At 38.8% G+C, this 24,348-nt stretch overlaps 1 protein-coding gene and 1 long non-coding RNA gene across 2 annotated transcripts in view; both read right to left on the bottom strand.

Moving 5' to 3' along the window:
* Nucleotides 1-24,348, bottom strand: part of LOC132070254 (uncharacterized) — a 1,108,023-nt gene that overhangs the window by 398,205 nt on the left and 685,470 nt on the right. The window lies entirely within an intron of this gene.
* On the bottom strand, nucleotides 1,160-10,429 carry ARGLU1 (arginine and glutamate rich 1). Its single transcript, XM_059467005.1, has 4 exons — nucleotides 9,842-10,429; nucleotides 5,713-5,938; nucleotides 3,284-3,367; nucleotides 1,160-2,020 (listed from the first exon to the last, which is right to left on the bottom strand). The coding sequence occupies exons 1-4, from the start codon at nucleotides 10,195-10,197 to the stop codon at nucleotides 1,856-1,858; spliced, it is 831 nt and encodes a 276-aa protein (XP_059322988.1). The 5' UTR covers nucleotides 10,198-10,429; the 3' UTR covers nucleotides 1,160-1,855.

Consider the following 24,348-nt stretch of genomic DNA (forward strand, 5'->3'; position numbering starts at 1 on the left):
TTGAGTATTGACTTTTAATAGCTTGTTTCTCATAAGGGAACAGGGGATGTTTTCTGCTTTAGAAATACAGGTATCAGTTGACCTTTAAATACAGCCTGCTCCTGCCAACAGGTCATGTACATGATTTATTTGGCTTCAGCTTTTGTTTTTATGCATTAAGCAACTTTCAACCTTCTTCTGTCATACAATATATAGACAAATTTAAGTACAGTAATAGTGTGGGTATTTTACCATCTTCACATTTTCTTGACATACTGGACAAAGTGATACATATCAGTCTGTCCCCCCAAGCCCCAGTTTCAGACAAAGCTTGTTGAATACTGCTTTCAGTGGCACATTCAACTTGCTCCCATATTTAATTTGCTAAATCTACAGAAACAGATCCTTTGGGAATATCAGGAACTATTTCCAGCTTTGTCCAGTGACATTCAAATGCTCAGGCTAACTACTGGTAATTTTATGGTTACTGTCATTTTATGGTTACTACAGATGTTGCACAGACAGGAAAAAGTTTTAGAACTGGACAAGCTATAGTAATCTAGATTTTGGTAGAGGAATTACATACAAAAACGGGGACTTATATATATAGTTTTCAATCTGTAGTTTCATTTTTCAAAATAAAACCTGTATATATAAATGGATAATATTCAAGATCTGTATAACAGTTGCTTTCTGGCTAAAACAAAGTATTTAGACAGAATCTCACTTTCTGTTTTTCAGTTCAAATATACTAGCCAGTCCAGTCCTTTGGGAGAAGAAACTTCCATTTTTAAATCCTTTAGGATGCATCAGATTCATTATATGCTAATGACCTTAACTTATACAATATATTATATTATGAGGTGAACGGAAGGGGTTAGGTATAGGAAGTATCAGTCTGGGTGCAGTAAGCCAAACAGGCATTTAAACATGATACTACAGCTGAAATAAGTCTCTGTCAGAACAAAAACCAACATTCATAAAAACAGCAGCAGCCATCAATAACATTCACAACTGCAGGGATTTTTTTACTGTGTGTGATTTTGCATTATAAGTAGAAGCCACAATAGTTTAAAGCAAAATTTAAAAAAATATTACTATAGTCTTGAATTTAATAATGTGAATTGTCACTCTTATAGCTGTTTATAGAAGTGTACTAAAAAAATTTACTTAAAACATATGAATTTAAGACTTTCACTTTATTCAGCAAATTGGTTTATTTACACAATGGGGAACGCTGGTTGAATGCTGTCAGTGTAATAAAAACAAATCTAACAGAGACAATACTGAACTCTCTCTATGTATTCATAGCAGAAATGACAAACTATTTCCTTACCTGTATCAGGAACATCAAGCGCAACAATGGGACAGTATCATAGGACACTGATTTAACAATAAACCACAGAGGTCCAGTAATACTATGGCAATTTACTCATGTATTTACTGACTTTAAAATAAAAACATTAAAAGTCAGCAATACGCAGTAAAAAGTTCTGTCAATTATCAGAGTCAAACTCTGATGAGTAGGTCAGTAAAACCTTATCAGATCATCCACAGTTCATAAAGTGACATGAGTTGCTTCAGACCACCAATACAGAAACAAAATTGATGAAAACAGATTATCCTCTAAAAGGCAATGATGATCTGATAAGGGTTTAACTTAATGGAAGTTAAAAAAAATAAGAATTGCAGAGCACAGCCCCTATTAGAACAAGCTAACTTTCCAACTTTCAAAAAAGACAAAAAAAAATTTGAGAGAAAGAAAAAAAAACAAAAAACACTTCAACATGAAGCTACCATACAAAGTTTTTGTTTTCCTTTTTTTGTTGTTTTTTGTTTGTTTCTTTTTTTTCTTTTAAGAGTTCAGAGTTGAAATTTAATCCTGGCTTTTTAGGGAGAAGGACAGTTTTGGCCTAGACTTTCCTTTGCCCAGGATAATTTTTTGCTCTTCCTTTTGCTGACGCTGTCTCTCTTGTTCTAGTTTCATCCTCTCCTCATGAATCTTTCTTTGTTCTTCAACAATTTTCAATTGTTCTTCAGCCTATATAGGAAAATGGTAACATTTAGGCCAGTGTATTTTGTAGTCATAAAAGCAATTTACAAGTCCATATTAACTTCCAAACAGGTCGAATCCTGTGTAAGTATGTAAGCAGTTCTGCCTGAGCTGGGTGCCATAGTTGGTTTCAGTGAAACCATTTATAAAATAGTTATTTGAATTGAGTTTAAAAGAAACACTGAGAACTTTCTATAGCTAGTGCATTGAAATCTGGAGTGCTTACATGCCAAGTTTTTCAGCATTGCTTTGCAAACAACACATTAAATTTTAAATAAGGAAGACATTGTACACATCGTGAAAATGTCCCAACACTTGTCACATGCAAGCTGAAGTAACATACTTCAGTAACACATAAGGAAGTCACATATCTTCAGGCCGAAGTCTCCCTGCTCCAAAACCCATCTAAAAACCCCTCCTAATCCAAAACCATCTTCACTTGATTTGCAACTAGTCAATCCTTACATTGACCTATGGTTCTTACAGCTCTCCCAGTGGTCTTCTAAAGGTGCTTATTACATCAGTCAATACTTTAAATTTTCCATTTGTCCTGTTTCTACCATTAGAGGTTGCGAAAAGGGTAAAACAGAAAGAAATCTAAAGCAGATGTAGTTCAAGGAAAAAGATTTAAGAAGCCTCATTTTTATATGAAAGAGGTGTAATTACTTGGGCAATTGAAACTGACAGAGTTCAGTCAGGATTTAGAAGCAGCTTAGTTTGTCTTATCATCAATTGATTAGAATCAGCTAAATCATATTGAATGTTTTCATGTGGCAAGCACCTGATTTAAAAGGGCTTAAGAAGACCAACGTAAGTTAGACTTTCGTCGCTTACACATCTTAAGCTTATGCTGAAAGTCCCTTTCAGCACTTCTACATCAACATTATACTAGAATCAAATCTAGTTTGTACTTGTCCTGCTCAACAAAACAGAATCAGTCACACAAAGCTGAACATGTTGGCAAACTTACTTCAACCCTCCCCATGAGATTGAGTTAAAACATACTTTTTAAATTCTGAAGGCAGCAATTTCCCCTCTAAATTAACTGCATCCAAAATATTTTACCAGCCTAGTGTTACTGCTAAGGATCTGGTCTTTCATGCTTAGGGGAAGGAGAGCAACGTTACTGATGGAACCAGCAATAGGCAAGTTAAACTCTAGAAAAGGTTGATTTGTTTATTTTAATTGTGTTGCAAATCTCGCAGAGACACCTGTATTTCCCTACAGAACAGTTACTACGCCTTCACATACCAGTTTAGCTTGTGCTTCTGCAATTTTTCGATTATTCTCTTCTAGTATTCGCTCTAGTTCCTCACGCTTTGCACGCTCTTCTTCCTAAAGGGGAGGACAGGGCAAGATGTTAGTAAAGTAAAATACTCATTTCTGCATGTTCACTAATCTTTCTCAGAATTCTTTTGTGAACTGACTTAAAAGTGGCAGCTTTACAGCCACCTATTTTTCCTCACAACGGTAAACTGTGCAGCCACTAAAACTGGTTTCTAGCACTCAATTTAAATCATCCCGCCCAGTCCAAACAGCAACCAACTAAACCCTCCCTAATCACAGAATCCTGACAATTTATTACTAGAATTTTAATATCACACAAATCAACAAGGACAACTACAAAAACTGGATAGTATTTACCAAATTAAAAAGTAATATAGAAAATATAAATAAAGTGAATAGTTTGTCTCACCAATTAAGTATACCTACGTATTCTTTACCTATACTCCTTTAATCAGCATTAAAAGTTGAATATTTACTGTCTTGTCCAGTGTCCTGCAGAGTGTGCTCCTCGGCTGCCATACGCGCCAGCTTCCTCTTTAAAATGATTTGTACTGTTAGCTTGGCAATACCTGCATCAGCAGCTCAACCATTTATAAAGAAACAACATACAAGGAAGGCTGAGCTGAGGAATGCAGATGTTTATGGTAAGAAGGAACAAAAATATGTAAATCATTCCTAAGGCAAACAGTTAATAAGAAAAATACATTTACTGTTAGTGAAAAATACAAATGGTAATCCATACTTCATGGAGCTATGGGCTTCTTTCATGGGGAGAATGGACTTAACATTCAGTATTTTGACAATTTTAAGACAGCTGAAACTGTCTGCAGTATGAACTTGGAATTCAGGAGTCCAGGGAAGGCAAGATCAGGAAATAAAGCCTTGTAATTGTTGTTTTCTTGGTGAATTTTATGGAACTCTGTTATGCAACTCAAATATGAAGACTGCGTGAAAAATTTTGAAGTGTTTCAGTTCACATAATATATATCCAAATTATTTTTGTATTTGGAAGATTTAAAGTTAGCCAGAAGTTTGTGTCTGTGTAAGAAAAAAAAGTTAATACGAACAAAGCAAGCATATGAAAACTTCTTACTATGACTAGTAACCAGCTACTAGCTAGCACACTTCACTCCAGGCATGGAGGTTCGTTCTGCATTACAAGGAACTGGTGGGACTTCTCCACGTGACGACAATACCAAAAATATTTTTTTTAAAAAAACAAGTCATCCGTCTGATCAAATGAAAACCTCTACATATGAAGAATTTGCTGACTACAAACATGTAAAGTCAACTTAAACTCTGATATTAAAGTCTGAATTTGCAAAAAAAGTATAATTAATTCATTCTTTTTAGTATTTATTGTAACTCAGCATTCCATTTGTTTCCATTTAATTTGATACTATGTGACTGACAAGTCACATCTAGTATGAAGGGGAAAGCTGCAATGCTACTGTCTCTCCTTTCGCAAGCCAATCAAAATATTAATTTAAAATGAACTGTGTAGGATGCACAGAGTGAAAAAAGCATTTAACACTTATGACTATTTAGCACAAATTTCCTCTATGGTTTGAAGTTTGTCTTGAAATTTCTGGATCCTGGAATGATTGGTGCAGGCAGGCATCAAAGCCTTTTAGTAGCAAATTACTGTCTCACAGAAAGACATTTTCAGCTTCTGCTCCAGCTGCTGATTAAAAAACAAAACAAAACAACAAAAAAAGGCCCCAAAAACCCAAGTCACACGTTCAGCTTGACTTCAGACAAGGGCAACCTGCTCTTTTATAACTTCTAGGGAGAAAAAAGGAGTTGTTAGTAGTTATTAAAAATGGATATAATGATTTGGACAGAGATCCTTCGTGAAGACATGGATAGGCTTATGCTCGAAGTCCCAGAATTAGTCCAATGTATGCTCAAGGAAAATGTTCATTTTAAATGAAGAATAAGAAACCTATTTGTTAAAGACAGGTACTGCAGCTCACTGCTGGACCCTGCTTTTTGCCTGGCTGAAGGCAAAAGCCTCTTACAGTCTAGGTAAACAAAATGAAACAAATGAAGGATACATAATTACATATTTTTTAATACCCTTCCCCAAAAATGAAAGGACTGCTGATAAATCCTGCAGCCATGGCAAAAGTTTCAAACAATTCTGAAATATATGTAGGTCAGTTCCATTAAGAATCAAGTATCCTTGTTCAGGTTTTAGGAGAGTAACTGTTTAAATATCAGTGAGCTCCTCTGAATAGGCTAGAAATTAAGTTTCGCAGTAATGCAAGTTTATATGAGAAGGGAATTAGATTTGCTGTATTCCATCTCTTTGTGAACCGAACAGGAGGCACAAACCGACACTGAAAGTTTTGCCATGGACTGTCTCTACTTTCCAAACGACCGAGCGTTACCTCTCTGGCTTTTTGTGCTGCAAGTTCAGCTTGTCGCTGTCGCTCGAGTTCTTCGAGCAACTGCTTTTCCATGATGCGCTTAGCCTCCTCCACCCTGCGCAGCACCTCTCGCTCAATCTCATCCTTCCTTTTCTCCAACTCTTCTTCCACGCGTTTAGCTACAAGTTCTTCCACCCTTCGAGCAGTTTCTTCCTCTATGAGTTTCTCTTCAATTTCTTGTTGACGACTGCAAAATGCAAACACGAGGATTACATTTTTAATCAATAACGTTGGCACTGAAACTAACTCCTTCAACACACACCATCAGCTATGCTACTGAATGTTCTACACATAGATTATATATTGAAAGAATATTTTGCCCTACATTTAAAGACAGTGAATATTCAGGCAGTATAACAGGGAATCCATTCAGACCATTCCTTATTTAGTATCTTTCTATATAACAGACTAAATTGAGGACAACTTATCATACTATTTCTTGATCACAACTGGGGGGGGAAAGAAAAAACCCAACCCAAACCAACATCTACAACACCATGCCCCCCTCCTCCAAAAAATCCAAACCCCACCCAACTTTGACCATCATTTACCCTTCAGGAGTTTATATGGTCTCAATTTTAAGCCATATATAGCAATAATATCCTGTAAAATCTTGCCTTAAAGCCACCACCTTAGAGGCATCAAACAATTTCCAGTACCTTAAAACAGAAGACAGAAGCAATAAAATTTGTGATTTCAAATTTGTGATTTTACCTAGAATTCCAAGTGTTATACCTGTTATCTAGTAATCCAATCATTTATCTTAACAAATTCCAATAACTTCAGATCTTAACTTTTTTTTTTTTTTTTTATTGCAGGACTCCATTTCTACCATAATGATCAAAACCAAATTATATCAATACCAAGCACTATATAAATCCTTGCAAACTGCATCTTTCTATGTTCAGAATTTTGGAAATATTTTCAAATGTCTTGCCCTTATTTTAGTTGAGCAGCAGTATTATCACTCAGCCTGATCACTGTTTTAATTTTTCATTAAAAATTATACAAAAATCAGGTAAATTTACAGGTTAATTACCACACACAGAAAAAACTCCAGGTAGTAATCACAAGTGCAACATGGCAATTAGATATCCAAGGATGAACAGCAGTGAATACTCTGTATTTCATGCAGCACAATTCATCTGGAGTTATTATGGGCTTTGGGGAGAAGATTCTTGGTTTTAAACTTGATATTGAACTTCCATTTCAAATATTCCATGAAGTACAGAACAATCTTATGAAACTTTTCTTCTGTTCTAGCCTGCCAGCAACACAAATCCAAGATTTAGAAGAACAACTACTGTTGTAGTATCTTAATATCCTGTCATTTTCAGAATGACTGCATTTTCTTATCTCATTTGGAAAATCTTTCCTAATCTATCTTACTTGAAAAACAACTAATTAAAAATAAGTTGCATAATTTACCAACTTTTAGATGACCCAGGGCACAACTTTCAAATATGCAATAGGAGATGTGAAGTATGGATTACTTATCTAGATAACCATGGGAAATAAAAGGTGAAAGGCTCCCAATTTCCCCTACTCATGTGCCATCTTTTCAAAACTACTGAGCTACGTGGACCTACTACACTTACTGAACTAAGTGGATCTCCTTCAGTAGAAAGTTTTGGAATCCCCAACTCAATAATTTGGCCAGAGAACACCAATTTTAGTCTTACAGTCCTCAAGAGATAACAAATTTAGCGGGGGGCACATTAGACCAGCATTCATCTTTCCAAAATGGACTTGAAGTGATTTTTTTCAGGAAAAAAACCCCAAAGCAATGTAAGGCAAACAAAAAACCTAGAATAGTCCCAGAAAAATGCATCAACCCCAGTCAAATAAATATGATTTTAAAAGGTTTCCCTTCCCTCTTATTCATCAGTGAGTACTCTCACCATCCTGAACCAATATTGCTTAGTATACGTAAGAGGCTAGGGTTCCAGAAAAATAAATTGTCATTAAAATCATACTCTCATGTTTTATTAAACTACCATAGCTTTACATTTAACGTCAGGAAATCTAGGGAAAGTTAGCAAATTGAATAAAGAGTGCATAGTTACAAAAATACCACTTTATTCATATCGGAAATAGATTTTCAAATATCCTCAGCAACTGATGATGCACACAAATTAAGCACTGTGCCTGCACACGTTCCATTATTCTCACTCCAACCAACTCCATTCAAATTTAATTAAATGAATCAAACGTATTTTTAGACTTATAGGCAATGATATTACAATGGCTTAGACCTTATTAAGAAAATAAAATTATAAACAGAGATATAAGTCTTAGTGGTTTATTCTGTAGCACACCAACTATTTTTTTTTTTAAATCACATGAACTTACAGTATTTTATCATTTTATCATCCTGGCCTACTGAGTTATGATTCCAGAGCAACAGATATGTCACTAATGTAAAAGACTATTTTTCGTATGATCCATTTTCTTCTGAAAGACTAATTGTATGAAATCTGCAGAAAAGCAACAGCTTACATTTTACTAAACTTCTGAGGGGAAAAATTATACCTGCAAGGCAAGGAAATGAGCACTATAGGAAAGGGCTGAAGTTAGGCTGTGTATTGAGATCTGAACAAGACATTAGAAGAAGAAATTCAGTTCCAATGTATAAAATGTCTGCTAATGGATTCAGTCAGAAAGGAAATACTTCTTTCCTTATCTAACATGAATCTATACCAACATACCTAACACAATTTACAGATGGCTTACTAAAATACTATACTTCTCTACTCTAAGTTTTATTGCTTTTTTTTTTTTAGCTTAAAGTGTGTTGCAGAAGTATCAAAATTCCATCCATACCCAATCTTTTCCAATACTGGTTCCTCCTCAAATGTCTACTATTCTGTAGCAAGCATTGCTGAAATATCATATTCCTTCTATAGAGACTTCATAAGCTTTTTAAAATTTCAAAGCTAACTTACATAGAAAATTTACTTACACATGAACTAAACCAGCCCCCAAGTACTAGAATAAACTACTCATTCTATTCTTAAATTTTTAAGCACATTCCAGTTCTTCATTGTAGATATGCACACAATATTTTTTCTCAATTTAGGTACTGAATTCTAAACCACGAAACTAGGATCAGTATGTCAAAATATGTCAGTTTTCACATGTTTGTGTTACTGTGGAAGTTTTTGATTGTCAAAACTCTGAAGTTAGCAAAGGTGATTATCTTCAAAGGAAAATGAAAGTGACAGCTTGGGCTCACCAAGCCCAACTAGTATTTCCTGAGAACGATATGGCTTAAGCAAAGCTCCACCTGAGAATCAGCAGCACCACTTGGCTTCATATGTACAAACAAGTGCTTTTTCTGGATAAGGTGGTCCAATGAGCAAAGGTAGTGCTCAAAAAAAAGAATTGCCTGATTACAAACCATTCTTCTCTCTGCTGCATAAAAGTCGGTTTTATAACTTTATATGCTGCTAAACATATTACTGCATCCCCATCGTTTATTAAAAGTATTTATATCTGCAGACTTAATAAATAACCACACTCCCCATAAACTGAAAAAACGGCAAGGTTTCAAATGAAACAAGTCAGCGGATGTCACTGTCCCATTTGGCAAGAAAGTAATCCCACAGCGTTAATACAGCAGCTGCAGAGTTTCTTGAAACCCTCACTCGAGCACCTCCAGATGCCTCCGCTCGGCGCGTAACCAGCTCCACGCCACGAAGGGGAGGGGCGGCCGTGCGGCAGCGCAGCACAAAGCCTCAGGGGCGCCGCGGCCTCCCCGCACAGGGAAGTTTAGGAGGAGCAGTGCGGCAGGGAGAGAGCAGCGCCGGCGGACGGCAGCGGGCAGAGCCGGCCCCGGGGAGGAGGCGTGCGGGGGGCTCGCACCCGAGTGGGCGGCTCCTAACGCACCTGAGGGAGCCGGGCTCCGAGAGAGGGGCGGATGGCGGGAAAACAGGCATTGCTCCGGCCGCAGCGAGGCCCAAAGGCCTGCAGCCGGCCGCAGGCGGCCCTAGCTCGCAGAGAGAAGGCGCAGAGAGAGAGGCACCGAGCGCTTCCCTTCCTCCCCCATCCCTCACCACCCCCTCGTCCCCAGCGCAGGCCCGGGGCTCACATTTTCCGCTGCCGCTCGAACTCTGCTTTTTTCTCCTCCTCCTCCCGCTTCTGTTTCTCATCCAGGCTGCTGCGCTTGCTCACCGTGCGCCCGAAGATGTCGATACGGTCGGGGGGGGAGGAGGCGCGGTCGCGGTCCCGGTCCCGGTCGCGCCGGGAGGAAGGGGCCGTATTGGAGCGCGAGCGGGAGCGGGACTCCCGGCGCCGGTTCCGCTTGCTCTCCCGGGACTTGGAGCGCTTCCTTGCCCGCTCCTTTTCTCGGGATCGAGACCGCGATCGGCTCCGGTTCTTCTTGTTGTGCTTGGAGCTCTTGGTGTGCTTGGAGCGGGACGAGCTCCGGCTGCGGGACCGACCCATCCCGGCAGAGGAGAGAAGAGGCCGCGCCGGTCACCGCTCGACCACCCCCGCCCCCTTTGCTAGCGGCGCCTGGGAGAGGTGCGAGGAGGCTCTGCGCGCATCAGCACCGCCCTGGCGGGCCCTTCGTCTTCTCCCTTTCCACCGCTTTGCGCTGCGAGGAAAAGGAACAGGCCCCGGGAGCGGGAGCGAGTCCGGACGCAGCCAAGATGGCGGCCCTGGCTGAGCACTGACTCTCCTCTCCCGCCCCACAATGCACCGCGCCGTGCTCGAGCCCTTCGCTCCCCTCCCCGCCGCCTCCGGCGCCGCTCCGGAGGAGCACGAGAGCACTCGGCAATCTTCGGCAGCCAATGGCAAGCGGCGCTCGGAGCGGGGCCCCTCGGCGGCCGTCGCGGGGAGCGCGTCGGCCGAGGGGTCGCCTCAGAGAGAATTGCTGTGTTTCCTTTGAAAGTTCTCTCAAACATTGATTATCTTCTTTTTATTTTCTTTTGATAGGGGGAACAGAGAGAATTATCACTGCAGGTGAAGGAAGCTGCGAAAAACACTTAGAACCCTCAGTAAATTATGAAAATGAGTTTTTGAATTTTCTGTTGTACCACTGTGAAAATCCACCCTTAAAGGAAATAATCGCCTGAGATTCGTAAATTATCATTAGTAGAAAGGAACGACAAAAATCCGAGGGGTCGCAAACAACCAGAAAGTTTTATTAGTGAATTACACACTTGGCAAAGAAATTAGTATGATAGTCCCTGACCTACTGTACAAGCACACGGCATTGGGTTTTGGATAAAGGCGCAGGGTGAAAGGGAAGAGAAGAATTAAAGAGGGGAAAATGAATTAAAGAAAGATGAAAAAGAAGTCAGTCCTGGTTCTAGCACCGACCCAGCTGAGGGGATGTCAGTCCAGCTGTGTCCGTCTGGCCGATGAGATGCCCAGGATGCCAGGGCTCTGTGTCCTGCTGGTTTCAGCGTGGCACAGGGAAGGGCTGTCACATTTAAACGTATTTACCTGTAAACATTATTGTCCATTGTTAACTACAGGTGTGCAGGCATAGGGGAATGTGAACTCAGTGGTATCCAGGTCAGGCAGAGAGTATGAACTCCGAGGTTCTATAGGCATCTGTGTAGGATGGTTTTATCCCAGTTCTGCCATGTAATTGTTAGCCGTTTCTGCGATGACAAAATTTGGAACTGGTGTTATTCTTTATTTCAGTAAACTGGTGCAATCTATAGATAGTTAACCTCATTCTTTACTTTTAGTTCCTTGATATCTTTCACAACTTGTATGCCTTTTTTTTTTTTTTAATAGGTCTGCATTTTTTCTAAGTACTTTTACTAAGCTTGCAAAACATTCCTGTAGCCACTGGACATAATCCAATCTCACTAAAATGTCTTTTCTTCTAATCATTTGATTGCCTTGCCTTCTTTTTTCTCAAAGGAAGACTCTTATTTTGAAATTCAGTCTATCTAGTACCAAAACTGAATCAAATGGAAGCATCTTTCTGATGGGTCACTGTGCAAGTAACAGCGGAGTAATGGACACGGTGGAACCTGCACGGCAGGAATTCCAGTGCCACAGGCCCTGGGCACTCTTGTTTGTCCCTAGCCCGGGGGAGGCTTATGCAACAGGTAACTAAGGAAGTTGATAATCAGACCTTTTAGCCCCTGACCGGGTGGGTGAGTTTCTAGCTGGCACCTTTCCTGCAGCAACTTGTCTGCAAGTGTGTGCTGGAGCTTTTGAATTCGCATGGTGCATCAGGTTCTGGAGGAAAAATGGATCATAGTTTTTTTAGTACTACATGTCACAGTGGATGTACTAAACTTGACCTGAAATGTTGCAGGGAGGAAGGGGCAGAATTAATTATTGTATAGTCACTTGTAACTATAAATGAGTTTAAAAAATATTTCTCATAAACCGAGTTTTGTCCTTGGTAAGTCACTATAACCTGGACAATTTATTGTTATTTTTTCCTATTTAGTAATATTGACTCATCAGAACTATAAAATGTAATATGCAATATTTTGTGAGAACAATTAATTATGATCTACTGTGTAGAATTAAAGAATTATATAGATTAATGCAATAATTTTCCCCAATCCATTATTCCATTGTTCCATCTCATTTTTTTAAAGTTTCCAAATTCATAAGAACACAAGATTTTTAATACCTGTAATAGTTTAAGGTCATTAGTCTATTTACTTTGTTATTTATGAGGACTAAATTCTAGTACTTCTGGAAAAAGCTGCTTGTCCTCTTAAAAATACTTTCCTAATATTCCCAATAGATGAAAAATTAGTAGAAGAACATTTCTATCTATGGGGTTTTTTTTCTTTAGTTTGGTAGTTGTTTGATTGCTGCTTTTTTTTAAAATTATATAATCTTATTTTTCCTAGCCTACTAGAAGTAAAATATTTAATATTAGTAAAATATTAATATTTAGGTGCTTTTTTTCTGGATATAATTACAATTGATATGGAATAACAGTACCAAAAGGAACTTTTTAGTAAATACTTAATTTAAAACCTTTGTTTAATTACATAGTTTAATTTCTTGTTTTCAATTAATTAAAAAAGATGGTAATTTCCCTTGTCAGTTTCTGTTCAAAATTTTCAATATTTGATTAAAATAATGCAATTTCTTTTTATTAAATAATATTAGAAATTTGAAGTTTTTAATCCCATGTAAATACATGTTTTATTCCCAGTACACAAGACATACTGAATTTCCATGCACTCTTGTGTTTTTGCATTTTTTTTCCATTTTAATCTATCTCAGTATATTAAAATGCATAATTTGCTTCTTAAAACGGTTGCCTTGGAGTTGGAAAATACCTTATTTGACAGCCAAATAGTGGCATAATTAAAGCACCTCACCCTTCTTTACCTTGGCTACTGTCATCACATGAAATCTCTCAACCCATAGGCACTTGGGGGTAGCTCCATGGTGATACTGTGTTCTCATAATCTCCAAATTGTACCTGCTCCTGCTTGCACCACCACTTCTGTCATTAGCTGGGTCAAGAGGGATCTTGGGAGATTAAAGGTGGATTATTTTGGGTTGTGCTAGTGTGGCACAGCTGGATGTGAGATCTTTGCAATAGGTCTAAATTAGAAGTACTCTGGAGGGCAAGCAGGGGAAGAAAGCAAGAGTATAATAGGATAAGGTGTTTGGTATGTAATTTGCTGTCATCTGGTATAGTCTGCCTCACAATAGTAACGGGGCAGAAGTAGCACAGAAGAGCTAAGGAAGAAAAGGTGGTTTAAATGTGTATTGGTTCTTTCAAAGCAGCCAGAGTTTTATTACAAGGTCAGAAACTGTGAATACAGGTTGGGGTGTTTAAATTTTTATTTTTTATTCTAAGTGAGTCAGCGCTCGGATTCATGTAATGTAGATCACAGAAGCTGCACAGGAGTAGAAGTTGTATCACTTAGTCGCTTTATAATGATTTTTTAATGCCCAATGCTGGAGTCGCTTGTTGTGCTTATGCATTTTCTGTCAGGTGCTTTGTTTCTCTTTGAGCAGCTCTGTGGAGTTCTGAGCTGCTAAGCTGCAGAGGTGGGGAGATGAAGCACTCGGGAGACTGGCAGAACAGCTGTGAGGAAGGCATGGCAGGAGCATGGAACAGTTGGCAGAAAGAGAATTATTCTTTCTAAAACTTGAGAGAACAAGTCACCAAAACTCTGCTTCAAAGGACTGTGAAAAGGGGGAAAATCACTTTAACTGAAAGAATGTAGAGGAAATGCTGGAAAACGAGAAATTAAATAAATGGAAAGAGTTTTCACATGGTTCCTATAAAGGAAAGTTGAGTAGATTGTATACATAAGTATAGTTATTAGGTAAAATAACTATTTTCCTCTTTTCCATATGTTCAGATGATAATCTTGTCCTTGGAAATGAGCAATACTGTCCAGAATGCTGTTGAAAGTGTTTTGTAATTTGAATATGCAAAAAGGCACAGCTTAAGTAATCAGGACTAGTGTGTGTATATATGAGATTCAAATTAATTTAAAACAATATCTGGTTTCTTTCCCGTGTGGATTTAGTTTTAGAAAATAAATAAAATTGCCAAATTTAGATCAATGTGGGAATTTAAAAATTAGTTATCAATTTGGGAATTTTAAAATTACATTAATTATCAATGGCAGACAACATTTTTTTTTTTTTTTTCTTTATGTAAGACCACTAACCACTTTTTTAACATTTGGAATGCTTTTATTCTGTCTACATGAAAGAAGGGAAAGGAATGGTCATTTGCATGCTTTGTTTGCAGTGCCTGATCTATTTATGTCCTAAACAAAAGCTCTTGAATGCTATTAGAAGTGGTGAACATAAGTTCTGATCACAACTTGAGACACTGATCTGCAAACCACAGTAATGCACTGTTTTCTCAGTATTTTCTTTCAATATCATTGATACCATGTGAAGTATGCACATTTAAGGTCACATATAATTATTTATATATGGACCTATGACTTGGTCCATCAAAGTTTGGCAATAAAAGAAGTTCAACCAACCTTCCTGAGCAGCTGCACAATCATAGAGCTACTTTAACTCTGTAGGCATGCTCTGTTTTATCTGAAGGATTTAATAGCAATTGTAGTTCTGGTATGTGTGACTAGGGATTTAAGCCAATCAGCAATGAGTTGAGGTGTCATCTAAGCCTCATGAGGGACTGATCCAATGCGAATACTGGAATAATGCCTTTAAAAAAACCCCAAAAACCACGAACAAAACCAACCAGAGTAGAACACTGTTATTCAAAACCAGGCTGCTGATGATTCAGTGGTTAACATAGTGGTTAGACTTGTTGGACAAGCAGGAAAATGGGATTCAGGTGTGTCCTCATTCATATCAATGTCTCTTCCTTCCCATGACCGTATGTTAATCACCAGGCCAATGTCTAGGCTGGAGGAAGGTGAGAAGGGAGCTGGGGGCAAAGTTCCCCTCTGTGTCCTCACAGATTTCACAAAACAGAAAATTAATGTTCAGAGGCAGGAGGCAACATGTTGTAACCTAATGTCAGTGGCACTCTGGAAGTGGGGGAGCAAGTTGCTCTGGATTGAAGTCTATTCAACAGACTAGTTTTAAATTTTGTTCCATAATCATGAGAAAAGAGGGCTAACCCTGAGAGCAGGATCACAAAACTTGGCAGGTGCTGGGACTGCTTGGGTGTTGTATAACATTTCCCCTCCCACGGCAGCTGCGTTTCAAAAGGACTGAGCGTGTTCTGTTCTTCAAAGGCTACCGTAGGCACTGCCCTAGGGAGAGGACTCCCAGTTTTTGGCTCCTGAAAAGATGAAGATGCCACCTTTGTGGTGCTGACTCAGACACTTCGGCTTTGACACAGCGACAGCCACGCCACCTTGTACAGCACTTCTTCTTGGCTTTGTGTCTCCGAGTTAGCATGTTAGCATGTGTATTTGATGAGTTCCTAAATTATGTTTAATTCTGAAAAAAGTATTTGGATTAAATACTGGCTGTGGAAATTTTATATCCAGAATGTTTTGCATATTTTATCTGCAACTATGATTTTTTTCCTGGATTTTTTCCCTGCTTATTTCTTTAAACACACAAATATCTCTAGTAGTACCACTTCTTTGTATGAAAATGACTGGGAGTGATTACTTTTTTTTTTTTTTTTCTCTAAGTAGTCAAGAAGCAACTTGTTTATGATAAAAATAGGGTTGCAGGTTTGGGAAAAGCATCCTACCTACACTTCAAAACTAAATCAGTGTTACCACAATTAATGGGAATTGACCCTGAAGCATTATTTAATATTTATGGCCATTCTGTTAAAATTTTATCAAAAAAAGGTCAGATGAAACCTTTTTTTTTCTTCTACTCACCATGCAAATTGATGAACTTTAAAACTTGTGCATATTAGAGTGGGCAGAAAATAACAGTTATGCTCAGTTAAAAAATGTAAGACATGAGCAAGCCAGTCTAGCAGGAAGTCTTCAGAGTGCCAGTTTCTGCCTTCTGTATTCACAAAAGTAGTGCTTTGTTTTGCAAGTTGATTTGTTAATTAATTTCCCTGACTTGTTAGGTTAAAGGTTGAAGGAATAAAGTTTTGAGACATTATGCAATTTTATTGTACAGTTTTGTTTTAACAGAAGTTTTACTTTTGAAACTTTTTGAGAAAAATCTCACTAGAATGCAAAAGCTGAGACCTTGTGCTTGTAGAAGTCTTTCTTAATGATCTGAAGAGTAATAAAATACTAAGGAGGAGATAGACATTTTGAAGTCTATTCTTCTGGGAGTTTTCATCTGTGAGTCTCTTCACTCTTTTTGGAAGACCAAAATACTGTGGCATGTGTTATTTTCCTCTAGTATTCTTCCTTATGTTTAATTCCTAAATTCTATCAGTAGTACTTGTTTGCAGATTATTGGATAATTTTTAAACTGCAATGATAGCAATTCCACAGGTCAAACTGAATAATATTTTCGTGAGTGATATGGCTGACTTGTCCCCACTGATAATCTGCCACAGAGCTGTAACCATAACCGTGACCTCAACAGTCCTGGAACAGGGCTGTCTTGATGATTTGCAGAGCTCTGAACACTGGGCACCCTCAGCATGTGTAGCATCCAACCCACTGCTTACAAAGTGTGCTGCCACACTGCACACAGCTACACTCTGTAGTGTCTCTGCACAGTCTCTTTCATCAGCTGTCAGCCCAGCTGGGCACTGATTTCACAACAGGTTTGGCTCATTTGGGTCTAAGGTGGCAGTGGTAGAACAAAACCAGCTTCTAAATGCATGGAGTATCTACTCCCTAGATGAACTGTTCCAGAGATACACCTGGCATCAATGTCTATGTGGTTTCTGGTCATTGACAGTGTTTTGTGTTGACATACATACAAGTTTGGTAAAGTTGTTTTCACATTTCTATGACAGATGCTAATTGTGGCTTAAGAAGTCTCAGGAAATAATCTTGGTAATGTGGGAAACAAAGTAAATGTGGAATGGAAAGCACCTTTCTTCTTTATCTCTTACCTGCATTATTACCAACTTTTGAATGGATGAAACATATGCTTCTGTTGTTTAAATCATTGCAATGTGTAGTGTGGTGGTATATTTGCATTTGGACAGGTGTTTTGCTTTGTGTCCTGTTTATGGAGATGAGGAAACAGCTAAGGGAAGAAGAAAAAGTTGGCCATACAATGTTAAAACCTTTGAAGAAATACTGTGTTAAACACCACTTTTTAAAGGCAGGTACTGCTGGTTGTGAGAGTGGCAGAACATGGATGAAAAAGTGAAAAAATACAATAACGTTTCAGCTAGAATAAAATCTTGGTTTTGCTGTTGAAGCAAATCTCTCACACATCAATTTAATTTCATTTGGAGTGATCTCAAACTGGGTGAACCGGATTATTTTTGGATAGAACTAAATCTAAAATAAAAACTGAAACATGGTATGTTCTGTTTGAACATAAACACTTTTTTTTCTGTGAGGATGACTCAGCACAGGTTGTCACGGAAGGTTTTAGAGTATTCATACTTGGAGATATTCTGGGCATGGTGCTGGGCAACCTGCTCTAGGTGGCCCTGCTTGAACAGGGCAGATTGGACAAGCTGACCTCCAAAGGTTCCTTTCAGGCACTGTTTCTGTGATATCTGGTGATGTGTGCTAGAACTCTCTCTGCTATTGGGGCTGCAGTCTGCAGGACTAGTCTAGAGCTAGTGGAAAATAAAGCTCTTGCCAAAAGCAGGTCACATGGGCATCCAGTTTTCAGCAGCCACTGTCTTAGTTCACAGACTTTTTATTGCAAAGTGCTCTTTGCCAATGTGGTAACATCACGTAGAGCTGAGTTAGCAAGTCCTTTGGTGTTGGTTTCTTTGCTGCGGAGCACATAGGGCAAAAAGGCCAAAAGTTGATACAATTACTTTTTCTATTGGATGTACAGATGTAGCCCCTTAAAACATTTTTTTTCAGGCTACAAGACTGTGGTACTTGGCTGCCAGCATCTGATAGATAGGCACCAGGCCAGTCTAAATGTGTATAGCCTTGGAATATCTAGTTAATCTGAGTGTATAGACTTTCTTGCTAGTTGCTTGATGACTTAGCACATCCTAGACTCTCTTCATTTAGCTCCATGTTGGATAATTATGTATTCTTTATGGCTTGCCAAAGGTAAGTAGAAGAAATGAGTAGAGGAAGATAACACTGAGGCTGAATGGCACAGGAGTCATGGGAAGAGATGAAAGTATTGCACTAGATGGTGGGGGAGGATGTATGCAGCCTAGGGTTGGTATGATGAAGGTTCATCTGCACACTCAGTTCTGGAGCTCCTGCTGTGTATATTAGGCAATGAAATAATGCACCGACATGCTCTGACTGCTCAAAACAGGACTTCCAGGGCAAAATGCCATCCATGCTTACTCACCCTGCTGGATAGCATTGTCTGCAATTTTTCTCAGGCTATTTCTACAGGTATTCAGTCTTGGTGGTGCAGAGAGACCTGGAATTCTCTAAGAAGCTGTACTTCAGGAAAAGGTGACTTTGCTGCATCTGTATAAAAGTGCTGCTGCAAAGAGAAAATCTGAACAAAAGTCTGGAGCTTCCCTCAGGCTTGGAGCCAAGAGCAGGCTTGCAGCTGATTGTGAGACATCTGTCATCAGCAGGAGCTGCCAGTAGTGGAGCTGGGGGCTACAAATGAGAATGACAGAAGTACATGATGACCTAGTGAAAGAAAAGGGTTTTCTAGGACAAAGGGTAGTCGTTCATGATAAGGAGGCAAAATCAACCACGTAGAAGATGATCAGGTGTGTGGTGGGGGGTGGAGGGGTAACCAAAGCAGACAAAACCACACCAAGATATAGGCTGTGAGTGAGCAATATTGGGGACAGATAGTAAAATGCATGCATTGGTGAGACAGGAAAGAGCGTGGTGGGAGAACAAATAGGAAATTAAGAACAAAAGAGACAAGAAATGAAGGATGCAAAATCCCTGAAAACACTCACTGCATTGAGGGAAGAAAACAAACCCACAAAAATGTATATATATTACACACATATATGTACACTAATTTTCCTTATGGTCTGTTGCTAATGTTGTCAGAATGAATGTTAAACAGTTCAAATGGAATGGTGCCTGAGATGAATTCTCTTCAGCTGTACGTCTCCTAGGCAAAAGTGTGAGAACTGCTGATCTGTTCATCTTGTTCAGATCACATGAATGTGAACACATTAGAGACTTGACTTGGTGTTCCTCTCTACAAATATAGAGGGGAAAAAAAATAAAGAGAGAGCCTTGCCTGGGAAGAAAGGGAGGGATCCCATTATAACTGAGAGTCATACGACATCCCTTCTGGAGATGTGTTGAAATTTCCCATGGGAGGAAGAAGAATAAACAAAGGTCGGTATTACTAATAAAAGAAAAATAGTTGGCAACCGAGGAAGCAATAATTATTTGATCACAGTGTTCTACAATGCTAGCAACAAAAACAATACCAGTTAAAAGCAACAGGCCAAGTGCATCTTACTTGCAATAACCCTACCTGTTGTTATACCAGGGTCGTTTGCCTGTTTGCCTTGCTGTTCTGAGAGCAGTCCTCTGCCAGGAGAATAAATATGTCCTGACTTTTCACCTTTGCTGCTTTACTCTTCTTATGACCACAGTGTTCCCGAGGGTTTATTGTGTTTGACTTCTCATAGCTATTGTGCAGCAAGCAAGGAGTAGTTATTATCTCTGCTTCACAAATGAGCGACAGAGCCTGCAGGAGAGCAGTGCTTGCAGCTGCACAGCTCATGGCAGGCAAGGGCCTTTGCAAATCACAGGCCAGTAGCTTTCTTTCTGCTCACTTTCTGAGGTGACAGAATCAGTAGTAGAATATTAGTACTGGGAGGGCAAGCAAAATGTTTTTTCTTGAGCAGTCAAGTTTACCTACCAGAAACTAAGTGAACAAAGCATGCTATTGAAAATGAAAATTAAAAAAAAATCTTTAAATCATCACTTCAGCAATTTCAATAGGAGATCCATATAGCCTTGAAAAATACATTAACAATGAAATGTCTGTTTGCATTGCAGCAAGACTCTGTTTAAAAGGAATGCAATTTCATTTTAAGTTAAAACTGGCAAAGCCTGTTAAAGCTGAATCGTAACAGCCATTGTTATTTGTTAACAGATAGGTGTATGATGAGCTTGACAAAAGGAGGCTGTGCAGTGCCCTGCTCATGTTCCCAGCCTGCCTGACAACGTGGCTACAGCCCTTACTCTGCCTTTCCTCAGAGGTAACCTCACTGAATGGCACCATCTAGTTTAGCTCTGTCACGCTGCAAGCAGTTGTTCTGCATTCTCAATGATCTTATCTTTACTGGCAGTGACTTGTGGGAAGTTTTGTTCCTCGATCACCAGGGCTTACATAAAAACAACGTGCTCTGGCAAGTATCCCTTTCTCAAACCTCAGTGCAATGCTGGAAGTGACTGAGAGGCCGTGCTCCAGAAGGAGTCCAGGCTCATGCTGCTGGGAAGGGTTAGATTGTGTAACACATACTGAGTCCTCTGGGCTGGAGAATGGATGGGTTGGATGTTCCCAACACACCAGTTACTGCGCTTCTATAGGGACTGTAGCGCACTGCTTCCCATCTGCAGGAAAACAGCCCTGTGGCTAGGTCTTCTTTCCTGATTGGTTTCTCGTTCTTTGTTTCAGTGATGTCCATTTCTTATGTTACCACATTAGGGTATCTGCAAGAGCTTCAGGGCTGTCTTTACTTCTTTTACTGAATCTTAGAGTTTTTATTCTTTTTTGTATCTGTGTTTGGCATCTCTGTTCCCAAAAGGGTTCAGTCTCTTCGGATTGCTATTTCCTGTTAGTTACTTCAGAGAACAGAAAAGAAAAAAAATTACTTGGAATTGTCAAGCTTTTTTATTACAAAAACATTATAAATGGAATAGTTTTTAATTTTAATAGTTTTTTTGACTATTTTAAGCATAGTCATCTTTTAGAACTTGCTGCATAGGAGTGAAACATACCATGCAAATTTCTATTTCTAATCATATATATTTTTTTGGTTTTTTAAAGTAGGCTGAAGCTTTATGTTAAATATATATTTTTTTATTGAAAGAAAGCCAAACCATGATAGCTCAAGACTAATAGTTGTCGAGTGGTCATTGTGCTGGGACCTTTGTATATGTCTGTGTGTGAAACTGACTGTGCTTCATTCTGTGGTGTTCATTTATGAAAGAAATTTATACTCTAAGTGAAAGTAACTGTTTTTACTTCTGACATAACTCTGCAAAGTTAGATATCTGCAATATTTTTTCAAAGAGGTCATACATTTATCTTTCATTAGACATTTGTGTGCAGCTATTTAAAAATGTCAAACTCCTGAATTAATATGAAAGCAATCAGTTCAAATATCCTATTTTGAAGAGTGATATGAAAAACAGCATGTAGAAGTGAGAATTCCTGAAATATTTTATTTACCTTTTCAGTAACAGCGTTGCTTGTAAGAAAAAAAACCAGACGCATTTTAGTTTTCTCATTTGTTTTTAACAATGTATCTCAATCTCCTTGCAATTCTTTGAGATATTTGGAAGGAAAATGCAAGAAAATAATTCAAATATTTTATAATAGTCCTCTATGAAGTTTATTTTCCTTTGTCTGAAGAGTGCTTCTTGCCTGTTTCAAAAAGGGATAAAGAGTTTTCTGTATAGCTAGATACTTTGGTTAACACTCTTGAATTGGAAAAACCATTTTAAGAGTTCCGGACAGACCGAGGGAGGCTGCAGAAGGATTTGCGCTGACGCCCGCGGCTATGGGGCACTGGGCTGACTGCGCGCCTTGCCGATGGCGCGCTCGTACCCGCAGTGCGCGCTCCCGCTGCCAGTAGAGGGCACCCGAGGGCGCGCCCCCGCCCCGGGCTCCGGCGTGCGCAGGGAGCGGCGGGTCCTGCCCGGGCTGAAAGCCCTTCCCTGCTCCCCTGTGCAAACTGAACCGGGCCTGGACAGCTTGCGCCTTTCACAACTGCCGCCCTCTCAACTCTACATTACTTTTTTTTCTACTGAGGATCACCAGTTTCTTTCCAGTTCTCAACACTTGCTTGTGCTTTTTTTTTTTTTTTTCCTCCCCAAAGCATAGAATATATTAAATGAATTAATCCATTAGAATACTGCAATTAAGAAGAATTGGAATGGTACAATTAGAGGAACACGGCTTCCCACTTTGAACAAAAGCAGTGTTGACAAAAATCTACATGAGCGGGTCAACCTTTGTTGAACAATATTTCCATTTCCCATTTCATAGGCACTACAGGGCAGTCCCTTGCCTTTGATGGAAATAAACACACTGTTTGTCAGTCCCAATGGAAGCAGAATTCTTGAATGAGTCTAAAGGTCCCTTTTATAGGAAGGCAAGTAAGAACAATCCTTGGTGACTAGTCTGACGCCTATTATTACTGGTTTATCAAAACCTCCACCCATTCCATGTGGATAATGGACTCACTCAATTCTTAACATAATTATTAGTCTAGACTGGAGAACTTGTCAGGTTAATAGTTCCACAGAGAAGGGTTTTCCCCTTTAAAAGCAGGTGGGAGCTTGAATCACGGGGCTAAATCTGGAACATGCTCCTGAAGTCTGTGATTTGGTCCCATTGGCGAAGATTATTATACTGGGAACTGCTCCCAGAAAAGGCAAAAACATGAATCACAAATAAGCTGTTTGATTTCCTGTTGAAAGGATCTAGTGAGAAAGACTCAAGAGCAGCACAGGCTAAAGGATTTTACATTAGTGATGAGTTTCATTTCATGTTTGGCCTTGGTCTACTGCTGAACAGAAATTACCGTACCCAGACATCTGATTCATTTCTGCAAGTGTCAGATACAGTGTCTTTTGCTGAACTGTAATAGAAACCATGCTTGATTTGATTAGATTGCTATTTCCCCAGCTTTTATGGGATAGATAATCTGAAACAAATTCCTTCAATTTGCCCTGAAAAGAGAATATTAACTTTGCAACTATATTTTGGCTTTGGTGACCTCCTCATAGGATGGTGTCTTGAACAAACAAACAAAAAAAACAAAAAAAACACCCCCCCAAAAAAAAGGTGTAATTCATGTTTTTGTTGCACTAGCACTTCTTATAATACATCTTCACTGATGTCTTACAGTAATTCCTGCTTCCAGACTATTCTGGGAAGTCAGGAAATTCACAAGATAGGAATTTCTGTGCTTATATCTGTACTGATCTGAAAAGCTGGGAAAGGTGGTTTTGCATTTTTGCTTATGGAAGCAGAGTTTTATCAAAGAAAGCTTCAGATTTTTACAGAGTGTCTGAGAGCATTTATATGTCTAGCTAGCATGGGTGAAGTAAATAGTTGGTCAGCATTTCCATTATGAACCTTCATTTTCAATATTTTGTAGTAGCAGGAATCACTATTTTTTTTTTTAAAGTGGAAACCTGGCATGTAACTTCTCAGTCCAATTATTTTTGTGAGACAAATCAATTTGTCCATTATTAAGTTCTATAGGAGATCATAAATGCTTTTATGGCTTCAGGTGCCTTACTGTATTCCTGTAACAGGGCAGGAATTAGTTAAAAAGGAGTTTTTCATTAAAAGCAAAGTTTTCAATATATGTTATATATTTCAATATATGTTCTTTGTACCATAAACCTCCTCTGCAATGCCTGCGGAGCATTAATGCTAGAGCAGAACCACCAGCAAGTTTACAATTCACAGCAGTAAGTACTTTTCCCTTCATTGTCCACACAATATAATCCACAATTCTCTGAAAAGCATATTAACTTCCTTGATGAAGAAATAACTTCATCACTGGTTTAAATTAGTTTTCAGTTTGCAGAAACAAAGTGTATTTGTAACATCAAGTAAGTCTGTAGATGCAACTAAATATTTAAAATTGGCACTTTTTCCCTGATCAGTGTTTTCTTTGCTCATCGAATTTCTGTGCTTCATTTTACTAATGAGTGATAATGGTAACAGCAATAACAATGAAAATAATAATGGATCTTAATAAAAATACAATGTCTCACTTCACAAAAACTTTGGAAAGCAAGTGTATTCATTGAACAAATGAAGACTGATACTCTGTTTTATATATGTGTTTTAAGTGCACCTGAATCCTTGTGAAATTGGGGAACTTCAACAAAGGATCGGTCTGAAAAAGGCATGTAAGATGGTTTGTTGTGTGCC

Source organism: Ammospiza nelsoni, chromosome 2 (assembly GCF_027579445.1).
Source record: "Ammospiza nelsoni isolate bAmmNel1 chromosome 2, bAmmNel1.pri, whole genome shotgun sequence".
Lineage (NCBI taxonomy): Eukaryota > Metazoa > Chordata > Aves > Passeriformes > Passerellidae > Ammospiza > Ammospiza nelsoni.

Coding starts and splice junctions, on each gene's coding strand:
- ARGLU1 (XM_059467005.1), bottom strand. CDS start 10,197: ATGGGTCGGTCCCGCAGCCGGAGCTCGTCCCGCTCCAAGCACACCAAG. Junction 5,939..9,841: donor TTCGAGCGGCAGCGGAAAAT/GTGAGCCCCGGG, acceptor TGCATTTTGCAG/TCGTCAACAAGAAATTGAAG. Junction 2,021..3,283: donor CAGAAGCACAAGCTAAACTG/GTATGTGAAGGC, acceptor TTTCCTATATAG/GCTGAAGAACAATTGAAAAT.